The sequence below is a fragment of the Theropithecus gelada genome, chromosome 10 (genome assembly GCF_003255815.1).
Source record: "Theropithecus gelada isolate Dixy chromosome 10, Tgel_1.0, whole genome shotgun sequence".
Taxonomy (NCBI): Eukaryota; Metazoa; Chordata; class Mammalia; order Primates; family Cercopithecidae; genus Theropithecus; species Theropithecus gelada.
The window spans coordinates 19,038,365-19,053,197 of NC_037678.1; the positions used below are offsets into that span (position 1 = coordinate 19,038,365).

The following is a 14,833-nucleotide window of genomic DNA, read 5'->3' on the forward strand; positions in this document are numbered from 1 at the left end:
CCTCTATGCAATTTGGGATTACTGTTCCTGCAGTCAGTGGGAAAAGTCAAGTGTGCTCTGGCTTTGTCCTTTGCCTGTTAGGAGAGAGGGCTGATAATCCAACAGAGGTTCAGCATCCGGCCTGCCCAGGGTATATGCCCCCTCACCAGTTAATGTTGCTGCTTCTATGATGTGGTTACTTGCCCTGAGAAGTAGCAGTCATGTCATCCAGGGTAGGTTTTCAATACTGGTAGCTTCTGAATAGCTCAGCTTTCCATGATACTGTTTCTGGCATTGTTGGTATTTTGCAAAGGAGTTTCTATCTAAAGAAGCCCTAGAAAAAATCCTCTAGTAAAGATTCTTCTTTGGATAGGGTTTAATGAAGCAGGGTCTAACAAACTTCTTTCCTTCTCATGCTGTGAATGATAACCCTTCTTATCTCCACAGTTCTGCATCCTCCAGGCTCTGGTTCCCAGGCAGCAGCTGTCAGCGTTCAGACAACTCCTCAGAACATGCCCAGCCGGTCGGGCCTGCCCCACATGCACTCCCAGCTGGAGCATCGCCCCAGCCAGAGGAGCAGCTCCCCTGTGGGCCTTGCCAAATGGTTTGGCTCAGATGTGCTACAGCAACCCCTGCCTTCGATGCCTGCCAAAGTTATCAGTGTAGATGAATTGGAATACCGACAGTGAGCAGGGCAGGCAGACTCAACTAAGCCCGGACCTGTGGTGGCACCCTGGGCAGGACCCTGCTTCCTCATCTCGGGTTGGTTTATGGGCTTTTACTTTGGAGCACTCTGTGTGAAGCTATTTGGTGGAACCCATGCACCTGGTGTGGTCCGCATTATGATGGAAGGATCTTAACCAGTCGAGTGGAGTGTACATTGAATACAGGATGCACAATGTTGTCAATCCTGGAAATGGTCTTTCTTTTTTGTAAGATATGTGAATGAAGTGTTGGTGTCCTCACCAAGAGGTGGCACCTAAGGGTTCTGAGGAAATAAATGTATAGACCCTTATGTACAGACCTGTGTATAAACAACTTTTGTATATACATATAGGATAGCTTTTTTGAACTTATACAGCTGTACATAAAAGTAGCTGATATTAGTTAGGCCTGTGTCAACAGTTTGGATTTTTTTCACTTGTACATTTGGGATTTTCTTTTGGTTGATTAAAATTGCATATGCTAAGTGTGTGAATGAAGTAACTGGCATTGTTGTTGTGTTTATTTCCTCTCTTGAAACCCTTCCTAATTTTGTTTGTTTGGAGAGAGGGTCTCACTGTGTGTCGCTCAGGCTGGAGTACAGTGGTGCAATCGTGGCTCACTGCAGCTTCAACCTCCTGGGCTCAAGCGATTCTCTCACCTCAGCCTCCCAAGTAGATGAAACTACAGGCACACACCACTATAACCTTTTTCTTATTTTTTGTAGAGGCAGGGTCTTACCATGTAGCCCAGGCTAGCCTTCCTAATTTCTAACCAGCCAAGCTATGCTCAGTATGTTCCTTTAGGGAAGTGATCTGAAAAAGAAGTTTAAATTTTTCTTTAAAACCCATAGAAATTGGGCACTGTGGCTCACACCTGTAATCCCAGCACTTTGGGAGGCAGAGGTGGGCGGATCATGAGGTCAAGAGATCGAGACCATCCTGGCCAACATGGTGAAACCCCGTCTATACTGAAAATGCAAAATTAGCTGGGCATGGTGGTGTGCACCTGTAGTCCCAGCTACCCAGAAGCCTGAGACAGAAGAATTGCCTGAACCTGGGAGGCAGAGGTTGCAGTGAGCTGAGATCACGCCACTGCAACCCAGCTTGGTGACACGGTGAGACTCCATCTAAAAAAAAAAAAAAAAAAGTTAATTGGACTTTCTTGATTTAGGAGAAATCAGCTATGGCCTTTTTCCTTGAGCTTTAAAGACCTCAACAGGTCAGTTTACACTGGACTGACCCTATAGATAGCGTAGCCTTGTGGCCAATACCAGGATATCTATAGTGTAATTTCCAAGATTAAACTGACCTAGTGAAAACAATTTGTTTATTAAGGAATCATCTATTACATATGGTAGTTTCGCAAACTAAATCCTGTTTACTGGGGCATCCTGTTTCTCTAAGCTCAGAGTTCTGATTCAACCCACTGAAGTCTAAGAATTTCCCTTAAGACTCATGCATTAATTGACTCCTTGTGTTCTGTATCACGTTCCTCACAATTGTTTTATTATTCACCTTAACTATTAGTACATACACAGCACTGACGGATAAAGATTCTACAGAATACAGTACGGTTGTGAGTCCCCTTTCCTAACTGGAAGTTTTTCAGTCCTGCTATGCGGTTATACTTATTTCCCATGCTACTCAAGTTAATTTACCAGAGTTGTAGATATTTGTCCATTTAGGACCATTTTAGGACTCCATGCTAAAGGGTCAGATAATGAGGTGAAGGTCAAAGTGGTTGGATTTTTGACTACAAGGGTAGTACAGTCTTGAGCAGCCTGAGTCTTGAGTGTTAGGGAATAATGACTATAAGCCTGGAACTGCCCACCCTGCCCTGTACTTGCAGGAATACAAGAATGCAGGTCACCTTTCAACAAAACCTGGCTTTGTGGATTATGCATGAAGTCAGTCTCTTCCTGGTACTTTCCTTTCAACCTCATTAGTAATCCCCTTCCCCCATGCTATTCACTCCATGTAATTCCTCAGCTTCAGAAATAGACCCTATGTTTAGAATTTTTGGCAAATGCTTTCTGGTTTCCACAGGTGGAAGCTGGAAAGCAGTCCCAAGTGTCAATGGCAGAATACCGATGCCTGAATCCAGTTCCACCTTTCCTGTGTATCCTCTTCCACTTACCTTACTTCCCCTTCATGTTGAACCAACATTAATAGGTGCAAGGTAAGGAGGACTGGTTTGAAGCTGCTAGTAAAGGCTTCCTTTTCAGGCTAGAAGCTAGTAGGACAGAAATGGGTACCATGCAAAGAGCAAAGCCATTAGCTGGTGATTGGCAAAATGGAGGCAGAAGGAAATAAGGGAGTGTTGCTAAGAGTATCAGCAGAAACTAGACATACAGGTTTTAGCAAAAGTATTTTGGCAAACCGACTAGAGGAAGCAGGGGTGAGGGATGAAGGCAAAAGACACATGAATGCAGTCTTCAAGGAGCTAAGACCTTGATGTAGGATGAGGGCAGAGAGAAAGGGATGTCTTTGGAGAAACTTTTGATGATCTCTTGCAGGCATGAGATGAGTTCAGAAGCAATCAGTGCTGGAAGGATATGCAAAGATATGCAAAATAAAAGTTAAGAGAAGCTAAGGATATAGAAGGCATCCTGAAAGTAAAACAGCTGAGGGCCACAAAGCATATAATGGAAAATCTGTTAAGCTGGGGAGGTCAGTGGTAAAAGAAAGTGTGAATGAAGTGAACAGAGAATGCAGCTAGGCCTTCCCCTAGGAGATAGCTACTGAGTGTCTTATAAGCCAGACTATTAAGAGGAAAGGGAAGTGTGAGGTCCATTGGCCTTTTGTTGTGAACTATGAGCATAAACACAAACCAAGAATGACAATAACTTACAGGGCTAAATTCTGGTTCAATAATTCTATTCCCTTTACCAACAATTGATTCAAAAATAGATATGTGGCTGGGCGCAGTGGCTCACACCTGTAATCCCAGCACTTTGGGAGGCCAAGGTGGGCAGATCATGAGGTCAGGAGATCGAGACCTTCCTGGCTAACACGGTGAAACCCCATCTCTACTAAAAATATTTAAAAATTACCCAGGCGTGGTGGCGGGCGCCTATACTCCTGGCTACCTAGGAGGCTGAGGCAGGAGAATGGTGTGAACCTGGGAGGCAGAGCTAGCAGTGAGCTCATGCTGCTGCACTCTGGCCTGGGTGACAGAGTGAGACTCCATCTCAAAAAAAAAAAAAAAGAAAAATCCAGGTGAGAGACCATGGTGGACTGGACATAAAGACCAATGGTCACCCAGGCTGGAGTACAGTGGCCCATCTTAGCTCACTGCAGCCTGGACCCTCCAGGCTCAAGCAATCCTCCCACCTCAGCCTCCCAAACAGCTGGGACTACAGGCACGCACCACCATGCCCAGCTAATTTTTAAAATTTTTTGTAGAGATTGGGCCTCGCTATGTTGTCCAGGCTGGTCTCGAACTCCTGAGCTCAGGTGATCTTCCTGCCTTGGCCTCCCAAGGTGTGAGCTACTGGGCCCAGTCCCCTCTGCCCATATTGTTACCCACCACACAAAGATTTTTATCAATCAATTTCACATAATCAGAGCAATCCCCTTAAATTCCTATATTCCTAGCTCCCCAAACATCTGATTATGTCCTTAGTATCCTCTCAAGTAGTCCTGACACCAACCCTCCTCCTAAACCTCCCACCTCCATACATACACATATGTGAACACACAAACCTGCTTTGATCACACCAGTTGCCTCGCTTGCAACGTTCTGCCTTCACACCTTTGCCCAAGTTATTGGCTGAGGCCAGGACTTCCATGGGGATTCAAGCAGAAAGGCTGGGTTATGGAAAAGAAGGCATTTAGTTGGCCAGGCGCAATGGCTCATGCCTGTAATCCCAGCACTCTGGGAGGCCGAGGCGGGCAGATCACGTGAGGTCAGGAATTCAAGACCAGCCTCACCAACATGGAGAAACCCCATCTCTACTAAAACATACAAAATTAGCAGGGCATGGTGGTACATGCCTGTAATCCCAGCTACTCAGGAGGCTGACACAGGAGAATCGCTTGAGCCCGGGAGGCGGAGGTTGCGGTGAGTGGAGATCACGCCATTGCACTCCAGCCTGGGCAACAAGAGCGAAACTATCTCAAAGAAAAAAAAAGAAGAAGAAAGCATTTAGTGGCCCAGCTGGCAGCATTTCAGCTCAACATTCAGCCCAACACTGATGATGTACAGCTGTGCTCTGCATAGGGCAGACAGCCCAGTAAAAGGCTGGATGCAACAAAAGCCAAGAGTCATTGAGTACTTATACGTCAAATACTGTGCTAAGCAATTTATAAGTACCTATCCCTACATTACTGACAATCACGACGGCAGAAAGTAAGTGCTATTACTATCCCCATGTTACATGAGGAAACTGAGGCTCATAAAGGTTGGGTAATTTGTTCAGGGCTCCACAGCTAACTAGAGGTGGACCTGCAATTTCAAACCCTGATCTGCCTGGTCTAAGTACTTAAATTACATGATCTCCCAAAACAGGTTGGCCTTGCAGGGAGTGATCAGTTAACTTTACATAAAGTCCTTCCTCTCTCCAGTATCATGTGGGAAAGACCACTTGAAAGGATTGAAAGCCACATCTAGTTTGGAAGGGGTTCCCATAAGTAAACATCAAAGAAGATGCTGCATGTCTTATTTTTATCCATTTCACACTCAAGATCAAGTTTCCAAGGATCCCTTCTGTAGCTACTTCACCGTATATACCCTTCCTCATTCAGCCCATCCCAAAACAAATTCTGACAATGACACATGAGCTGTATGTAGCTGACCAGCCTACCAGGTCTTTTATGCAGTTCGACATACAAGGTGACACCAAGGTAAGACAAATGAAGTTCCAGTTTGGGTGCCTCCATCTCCCTCCCCTGGATCCTGATCCAGTGACTGCCAAAACCAGAAAGAACTGGGGTAGGGTGCTTGATCATGGGGAAGGCTGTTGTGGTTCGCCCGGCAGATGGGAAAGGGGAAAAGTTTCACTTCTTCACAATTTGAATGACATCCTCGTCCTCCAACGTATGGTCTTTACCCACTTTCTGAGGATTGTGTTTCACAGACAGACCCCAGACCAGAGCACTGTATGGAAGGGAAAAAGAACAGTCAGTGTAAATAATAACCTAGCTTCTGCCCTATTTGCCTGGATGCCACCCTTCTGCTCAGATTTAGAATCACACACTTAAGAACTACAGACGCACAAAAGTTTTATCTTCCTGAATAGCATGAGACACTGAAGCCTTAACATACAAGGCAACAAAGACTTCTGGAAGTTGTGTGGTTCCTCTTATTGCAGAAAGTCAAAGACAAAAAACATGATTAGTATAAAGAGCCTCGTTTAAAATTAAAAGCAAGCATGAATTTGTTACAGAGAAATACCCTGGGCCGGGCGCAGCAGCTCACGCCTGTAATCCCAGCATTTTGGGAGGCCGAGGCGGCAGATCACCTGAGGTCAGGTGTCTGAGACCAGCCTGGCCAACATGGTGAAACCCCGTCTGCACTAAAAATACAAAAACTAGCTGGGCATGGTGGTAGGTGCCTGTAATCCCAGCTACTCAGGAGGCTGAGGCAGGAGAAAGGATTGAACCCGGGAGGCAGAGGTTGCAGTGAGCCGAGATCACACCATTGCACTCCAGGTTGGGCAACAAGAGCGAAACTCCGTCTCAAAAAAAAAATCCGTCATTTAATCTTCAGAGAAATACCCTGAAAATTTCAGATTGATTCCTATAGATACGGTATCACTTATAGACTGTTAGAGAATACCTGTTTTTGCTGGGTTTCCTGAAACCATCAGTGGGTACTGACAAGATATTAGGGCCTCCCTCTTCAGCCATGCCAGGAAAATCTTCCTCCCTAACAAGAAACTGTAACTGATATGTCCTCCTGATTTACTGGAATATGTGAAGGTAATTTATATCTATGGGCCTCCAAACTTAAGAATATGTTGTGCTAATGATGAAAACTGGTGAATAAAACACCAAGACCTGCCTCACAGAGACTAAGAACCATGTACCAAGAGTAAAAAAGGTGGCTATATTGTTATTATATGTTATATATAAAATACATATGTAAATTATGATATATATCACATATATTTATATAATATATATTACATAATACATATTTGTTTTTATATAATATATATTATATATAAATTATATCAAAATATATATTTTATATATATATAAATATATAGTCGGCCGGCCGCGGTGGCTCAAGCCTGTAATCCCAGCACTTTGGGAGGCCGAGACGGGCGGATCACGAGGTCAGGAGATCAAGACCATCCCGGCTAACACGGTGAAACCCCGTCTCTACTAAAAAATACAAAAAACTAGCCGGGCGAGGTGGCAGGCACCTGTAGTCCCAGCTACTCGGGAGGCTGAGGCAGGAGAATGGCGTAAACCCGGGAGGCGGAGCTTGCAGTGAGCTGAGATCTGGCCACTGCACTCCAGCCTGGGCGACAGAGCGAGACTCTGTCTCCAAAAAAAACATATATATATCTATATATCTATATATCTATATATCTATATATAGTCAAAACCTCTTTTAAAAAATCTATATTCCAGGCCGGAAGAAGTGGCTCATGCCTCTAATTCCAGCACTTTGGGAGGCCGAGGTTGGCGGATCACGAGATCAGGCGTTCAAGACCAGCCTGGTCAATATGGTGAAACCCTGTCTCTACTAAAAATACAAAAATCAGGCCGGGCGTGGTGGCTCACGCCTGTAATCCCAGCACTTTGGGAGGCCCAGGTGGGTGGATCATGAGGTCAAGAGATCGAGACCATCCTGGCCAACATGGTGAAACCCTATCTCTACTAAAAATACAAAAAATTAGCTGGGAGTGGTGGCGCACACCTGTTGTCCCAGCTACTCGGGAGGCTGAGGCAGGAGAATCACTTGAACCTGGGAGGCGGAGGTTGCAGTGAGCCAAGATCACGCCTCTGCACTCAAGCCTGGGCGACGGAGTCTCACTCACTCTCAAAAAACAACACACACAAAAAAAACACAAAGCACAGATAAGGGATTGATATGGTCAAGGACATGAAGGAAATGGAAAAGGGGTAAGTGTTATAATTAATTAGGCCTGAAGCTGAAAGTTTTCTATTATTAAGAGAGTTGTACCAGCCTGGGCAGCATGGAGAAACCCTAGCTCTACAAAAATAGAAAAAATTAGCCAGGCATGGTGGTTTGCACCTGTAGTCCCAGCTATATGAAAGGCTGAGGTGGGAGGCTTGCTTGAACCCAGGAGTTCAAGGCTGCAGTAAACCACGATTACACCACTGGACTCCAGCCTGGGCGGCAACAGAACAAGACCCTATCTCAAAAAATAATAATAATAAAAATAAAAATAAAGATAGTTGTGCTATAACTAAACAAAAAGAAAAAAACAGTAAAATAAGGAGCAAATAAAATCCTGTTTGCTTCGATATGTTTCTTATCTGAGACATTTTTCTCCCCTTTTTAATTCCCTGGTAAATTTAAAGTTCTGAAGGTTTTGAACAGTGTTTTGCACCATAGAAGGAAAGAGCTATATCTCTAAATCTACAAGGTCTGAAAAAGGACAGTGTTTAACTTTTTACAAAAGTCATCTTTCCCAGTTAAAGTAACTGCCAAAGCATAATGTTTTGACTGGTGGAAATTAGCACTTACATGTCGAATATAATTGTTTTATATGTAAGGATCTGAAGGTCAATAAAGGACTTCACTCTCTCAGTACTCTTAGGATCAGAAACAAGTTTTGTTTTTTCTTTGTTTGGCTGGTTTTTTGAGGCAAGGGTCTCAGTCTGCTGCCCAGGCTAGAGTACAGAGGCATGATCATTATCATGGCTCGCTGCAACATCAACCTCCTGGACTCAAGCAATCCTCCTACCTCTGCCTCCTGAGTAGCTGGGACCACAGGTGCCTGGTACCGTGTCTGGCTAATTTTTTAATTTTTGATAAAGACGGGGGTCTCACTATATTGCCTAGTCCGATCTCACACTCCTGGACTCAAGCAGTCCTCCTGCCTTGGCCTCCCAAAGTGCTGAGATTACAGGCGTGAGCTACCACACCTAGCCCTATTTTCTTCTTTTGTTTTTAACCCTTTTTCCTATTCAGAAAAAAAAATGCAGCGGGTGCGGTGGCTCACGCCTGTAATCCCAGCACTTTGGGAGGCCAAGGTGGGTGGATCACGAGGTCAGGAGATCGAGACCATCCTGGCTAACACATGGTGAAACCCCGTCCCTACTAAAAATACAAAAATTTAGTCCGGTGTGGTGGCAGGCACCTGTAGTTCCAGCTACTTGGAAGGCTGAGGCAGGAGAATGGCATGAACCCGGGAGGCAGAGATTGCAGTGAGCCCAGATCGCACCACCGCACTCCTCCAGCCCAGGCAACAGAGCAAGACTGTCTCAAAAAAAAAAAAAAAAAAAAAAAAAAAGAGGAGGCCGGGCGCGGTGGCTCAAGCCTGTAATCCCAGCACTTTGGGAGGCCGAGACGGGCGGATCACGAGGTCAGGAGATCGAGACCATCCTGGCTAACACGGTGAAACCCCGTCTCTACTAAAAATACAAAAAACTAGCCGGGCGAGGTGACGGGCGCCTGTAGTCCCAGCTACTCGGGAGGCTGAGGCAGGAGAATGGCGGGAACCCGGGAGGCGGAGCTTGCAGTGAGCTGAGATGCGGCCACTGCACTCCAGCCTGGGTGACAGAGCCAGACTCTGTCTCAAAAAAAAAAAAAAAAAAAAAAAGAGGAAGTCCGGGTGCAGTGGCTAGTGTCTGTAATCCCAGCACTTTGGGAAGCCGAAGCAGGAGGATCACTTGAGCCCAGGAGTTCGAGACCAGCCAGGGCAAAATAGGGAGACCCTGTCTCTACAAATAAAAAAAAAAATTAGCTGGGCATGGTGGCACACATCTATGGTCTCAGCTACTCAGAAACTGAGGTAGGAGGATTGCTTGAGCCTGGGAAGTCGAGACTGCAGTGAGCTGTAACAGAGCCACTACACTCCAGCCTGAGAGACAGAGACCCTGTCTTAAAAATAATACTAAGTGGGAAGGCTAAAATGAACCCTGTAGTATTGAACTAGAATCAGAGGTAACAGTATAAACTCATGGTTTTTAGGAAAGATGGATAAATGGATAGTGAGGAAGGATAAGACAGAGAAATACAGATGTGTATATAAGCATCATCAGTATCCATACATGTATTTCCTAACTTTATTTGCTAAGAGGACCTACAGGCAATGATAACCTATTTGCTAACAATGAGTACATTTAGCACCCACATCTTGAAAACTGGAGCTCCTTGGAGAAGTGACTAATTTCCAGGGCTAGTGCAGGCAAAATCAATGTCATTTGGGAACATCTAAGTATTAACAGTACCAAAAAGTAAGGAAAGGCTGGGCACAGGTGGCTGATGCCTGTAATCCTGCACTTTGGGAGGCAGAGATGGAAGGATCACTTGAGCCCAGGAGTTTGAGAAGCCTGGGCAACATAGCAAGACCCCATCTCTACAAAAAATAAATGGCTCATGCCTGTAATCCCAGCACTTTCGGAGGCAAAAGTAGGCGGATCACTAGAGCTCAGGCATTGGAGACCAGTCTGGGCAACACAAGTCAGACCCTGTCTCTATAAAAAATAATAGAAAAAACTAGCTGGGCATGGTGGCTCACACTTGGGGTTCCAGCTACTCAGGAGGCTGAGGCAGGCTGAGGCTTGAGCCCGTGAGATCAAGGCTACAGTGAACTGTGATTGTGCCACTGCACTCCAGCTTGGGCAACAGTGAGAGACCCTGTCTCAAAAAAAAGCAGCTTATCAAAAGAACACAGGTGCCAACACGAAGGAGTTCCTAATGGCCAAAGCTTTGTAATAACTTGAGCAACAAAATAATAACTGTGTTAGATTACATCCTATAGAATAAAGTAATCTAGAGCTCATACTAATAGGAATTATGAGTTAAATAGGGGAAGTGGTAGCTCTAACATACAGAAGTCCAATAAATAAACATAAAATAAAAAAGGAAAATAAAGAATCACCATTAGGCCAGGCATGGTACCTCATGCCTGTCTGTAATCCCAGCACTTTGGGAGGCCGAGGCAGGCAGATCACCTGAGGTCAGGAGTTTCAGACCAGCCTGACCAACATGGTGAAACCTCATTTCTACTAAAAATACAAAAATTAGCCAGGCATGGTGGCACACGCCTGTAGTACCAGCTACTCAGGAGGCTGAGGCAGAAGAGTCGCTTGAACAAGGGAGCCAGAGGTTGCAGTGAGCTGAGATCACGCCACTGCACTCCAGCCTGGGTGAGAGGGCGAGACTCTGTCTTTAAAAAAAAAAAAAAAAAAAGAATCACCGTTAGGTAAACACCATAGCCATAAATGTCACAGACAAGCCTCACCAGTAGATGCTAATATCAGCAGGCAAAAATTTGAAGATAAACAGGACTTTCACAGTCTCAAAAGTACCCCAAGATACTTATCAAATAACGGAGAGAAAAATACTACCTTCACAGCAGAGAAACCCACCCTACACCAACATAACCAAGTAATCAATGTGAATATTATCATCAGTAAGGTATATCAACATCATGAATCTCATGTAATGATACACCGAGAAGAACACATCATTATTTTTGTGGTATTCTTACCAAAAATACATAATCTCATTTCAATCATAAGAGAACACTGGACAAACTCAAAATAAGGAACATTCAATCAAATAACTAGTGAACACTCTTCAAAAGCATCAAGGTCATCAATGACAGTGAAAGTCTAAGGAAATATTACTGGTAAACTAGAACACAAAGACTACAAACAAGTAACAACTAGATGCCACACAGGTTCCTGGAACACAAAATAGACACTAGTAAAAGAAAAAGTGATAAAATTCAAATAAGGTCTATAGTTAACAACATCATACCAATGCTTATTTCCTGTTTTTGATAATTTTATAGTAATGTGAGCTGTTAACATTAGAAGTGGGGTGAGAGATAAAAGGAAACTCTTTGTGCTATATCTGCAACTTTGCTGTAAGTCTACAATAAGTTCAAAATAAAAAATTAATATGCTGGGCATAGTGGCTCACACCTATAATCCTAACACTTTGGGAGGCTGAAGCAGGTGACTCTCTCGAGCTCAGGAATTCAAGACCAGCCTGGGAAACAAAACAAGACCTCGTCTCTAGTAAAAATTTTTTAAGGCCAGGCATGGTGGCTCATGCCTGTAATCCCAGCACTTTGCAGGGCTGAGGTCAAGAGTTCAAGACCAGCCTGACCAACATGGAGAAACCCTGTCTCTACTGAAAATACAAAATGAGCTGGGTGTGGTGGCACATGCCTGTAATCCCAGCTACTTGGGAGGCAGCTGAGGTGGGAGAATCACTTGAACCCGGGAAGAAGTTGCAGTAAGCCAAGATCACACCATTACACTCCAGCCTGGGCAATAAGAGCGAGACTATCTCAAAAAATAAAAAATAAAAAATTAGCTGGGTATAGTGGTGTGCACCTGTAGTCCCAGCTACTCAGGAGGCTGAGGCAGGAGGACTGCTTGAGCCCAGAAGATTGAGGCTCCAGTGAGCTATGATCGCACCACTCACTTCAGCCAAGGCAACACCAAGACCCTGTCTCAGAAATAAAGTAATTCTTTTTTCAGCCTGTGTCATCAGTGAAAAATATGAGAGATTAGGGAGGTTTTGCCCATGTTTAAGGTTTAGAAGGGGGCTCAGTACCCAGTAGAGGCCAGTGTGACATTGGCAGGAATTATTAATATTTGTGTTTGCTAAGAGAAAGATGAAATAATGAGGGAAGGTCAGGGCTGTTTGTGTCATCAGGTTTCCTGACCTAAAGAGGTTTCTAGAGCTCTTCCTATTCTAATTAGGCACGGTTTTAAGAAGACACTGCAGAGTTCCAGCCAAGCAAACATTTCAGTAGCCTCCTTCCTGCCTTCTTTTTAAAAATGCCATCCTATGAGTTACTAGTTAGTGAAACTGGTAACTTATAGGAAAAAGGAGGGACCACATGCCCATGATACTTACTATTTAAATTCTTTGATAAGATTTTTGTGAATCTTCATGCAGAAATCCTCCACTGTGGTCCTGGAGTAAGGAAGTACCACTGGGGATGTGTAATCTGGTAATTGGCCTTTGGGTTTGGTGTAACTAGAAAAGAGAGGGCATAAAGATTACCACCTTCTTAGAATATCTCATGTGTTGAATGTATAGCAACCCTCCATCACCCCTGACATAAGACCAGGACAACCTCCAACCTGAGGGAAAAAGTGTCCTCAATATGACCTAGTCGATAATAGGAACCAATTTACTTATATTTTCAAAAAGAGCCAGATTTTGTTAATGAGCTCCAGAAAATCATCTTAGGACGGTCTGGTTTAATTCGTACAGCAACATTACCCTATCCACAAAGACTTACATTCTCACTAGTTTCAGATAGTCCCAGATCTTTTCCAATAGGTCATCAAAATTCCAGCGGTGATGGGCAGAGATGGGTACACAGTGAGGCACCTTATAGATGATATCCAATTCCTCAATGGAGATTTGGTCAATCTTATTTAACACATAGATACAGGGGATATAAACTCTACAGAAGTTGAAGAAAAACAGGTATTAGTCTGGAGTTGTTGACAAAACTGTCAGACTGTTGAACAGCACACCCTCATCCAGACCCAACTGGCGCTCTCAAGAGGAATCATAAGTAGCAGATCAGCCAGAAAAAGAAAAAAGAAAAAGTGAACTATGGGTTGAAAAGTAACAAAAGTCAGGCCCTAGTACCAGACATAAAGATAATTGCTGGGAAAGCATACTGCAGTGGAAAGAACACAAGCTTTGAAGCGCTCAGACTGATTCTAATCCCAGCTGGCCCTCCATATATGCAGGTTTTGCATCCTTGAATTTAACCAACTGCAGATCAAAACCCACAGACACGGAGGGTCAGCTGTACTATACCATTTTATATAAGGGCCTTGAGCATCTGCAGGTTTCATTATCTGCAAGGGGTCCTGGAAGCAATCCTCTGTGGATATGAAGAGGTGATGTTATGTGTCCCTAGGAAAGTCACTTAACCTCTGAGTCAGTTTCCTACATGGCTGTTTTAAAACATAATTTATATTTAAAGACAAAAATGTTTTATTTATTGGTACAATAAATAATATTTATTGGTAAAAATGATATCACATCTACCAATGTCATATTCCCAGTGTCCAATGAATATGACAGCTAAGGTTACTAATAATTAGGCAAGCCACAACTTCTCACGGTTTAACTGCCTCACTTGTAAAATGCCTAACTGAAAACACTGGCTTCTGTTTGTTTTCAAATGAGGAGTAAATACGTTCATCCAACATACAGGAACAAATGACTAGGAGAACTAAAAATATTATATGCAAATGCTACAAGTAATTTTAACAGTGACTTAACTTATTCAAGTCTCAATAATATTAATGGACTGGGCACAGTGTCTTATGCCTATAATCCCAACACGTTGGGAGGCCAAGGCAGGCAGATTGCTTGAGCCCAGGAGTTCAAGACCAGTCTTGGCAAGGTGAGGAAACAACATCTCTATAAAAAATACAAAAATTAGCTTGGCTTGGTGGTACACGCCCATAGTCCCAGCTACTCAGGAGTCTGAGGTGGGAGGATGGATTGAGCCCGGAGTTCAAGGCTGTGGTGAGCTGTGATCACACCACTGCACTACAGCCTGGGCGACAAGAGCGTGACCCTGTCTCAAAAAAAAAAAAAAAGTAATGTATCATGAAATAGATATTCAGCTACATACTCTTAGGATGGAGAAAACAGACACAGCCTGGCCGGCTCAGACTTCTGTAGGACACAGCCTATAGAACTTCTCAGGTGGATTAATTCTGGTAGAGCAGACTCACCTACTACTCTCTTCAACTATCACATGACAAAGATTAGGGGGCAGCTTAGTTTACAGCAAGTAACTGAAATGGAGAATTTCATAGGAGGAGGCTATAAAAGAAAAAAACTGAAATGGGGAATATGACCATCACAATTAAATTTAAAAGCAAGGAAGGATGTCAGAAATCAAAACGAATCCCTCAGTTTAGAGCTAAAGAAACCAAAGCCAGCAGGCATGGTGGCTCATGCCTGTAATTCCAGCACTTTGGGAGGCAGAGGCAGGCAGACT

At 43.9% G+C, this 14,833-nt stretch overlaps 2 protein-coding genes across 5 annotated transcripts in view; one reads left to right on the plus strand and one right to left on the minus strand.

Moving 5' to 3' along the window:
• Positions 1-1,185, plus strand: part of EIF4ENIF1 (eukaryotic translation initiation factor 4E nuclear import factor 1) — a 57,726-nt gene extending 56,541 nt beyond the window's left edge. For all 4 annotated transcript variants that reach the window (XM_025400061.1, XM_025400062.1, XM_025400064.1 and 1 more), the window contains one exon: positions 427-1,185. In XM_025400061.1, the coding sequence (XP_025255846.1) occupies positions 427-668 (242 nt within the window). In that variant the 3' untranslated portion in view covers positions 669-1,185. The remainder of the gene's footprint in view (positions 1-426) is intronic.
• A 4,281-nt stretch (positions 1,186-5,466) lies between these two features.
• Positions 5,467-14,833, minus strand: part of DRG1 (developmentally regulated GTP binding protein 1) — a 38,146-nt gene continuing 28,779 nt past the window's right edge. Inside the window, exons 7-9 of the mRNA XM_025400077.1 lie at positions 13,100-13,267; positions 12,709-12,831; positions 5,467-5,781 (exon numbers count right to left, since the gene is read on the minus strand). Coding sequence (XP_025255862.1) covers positions 5,682-5,781; positions 12,709-12,831; positions 13,100-13,267 — 391 coding nt within the window. The 3' untranslated portion in view covers positions 5,467-5,681. The remainder of the gene's footprint in view (positions 5,782-12,708; positions 12,832-13,099; positions 13,268-14,833) is intronic.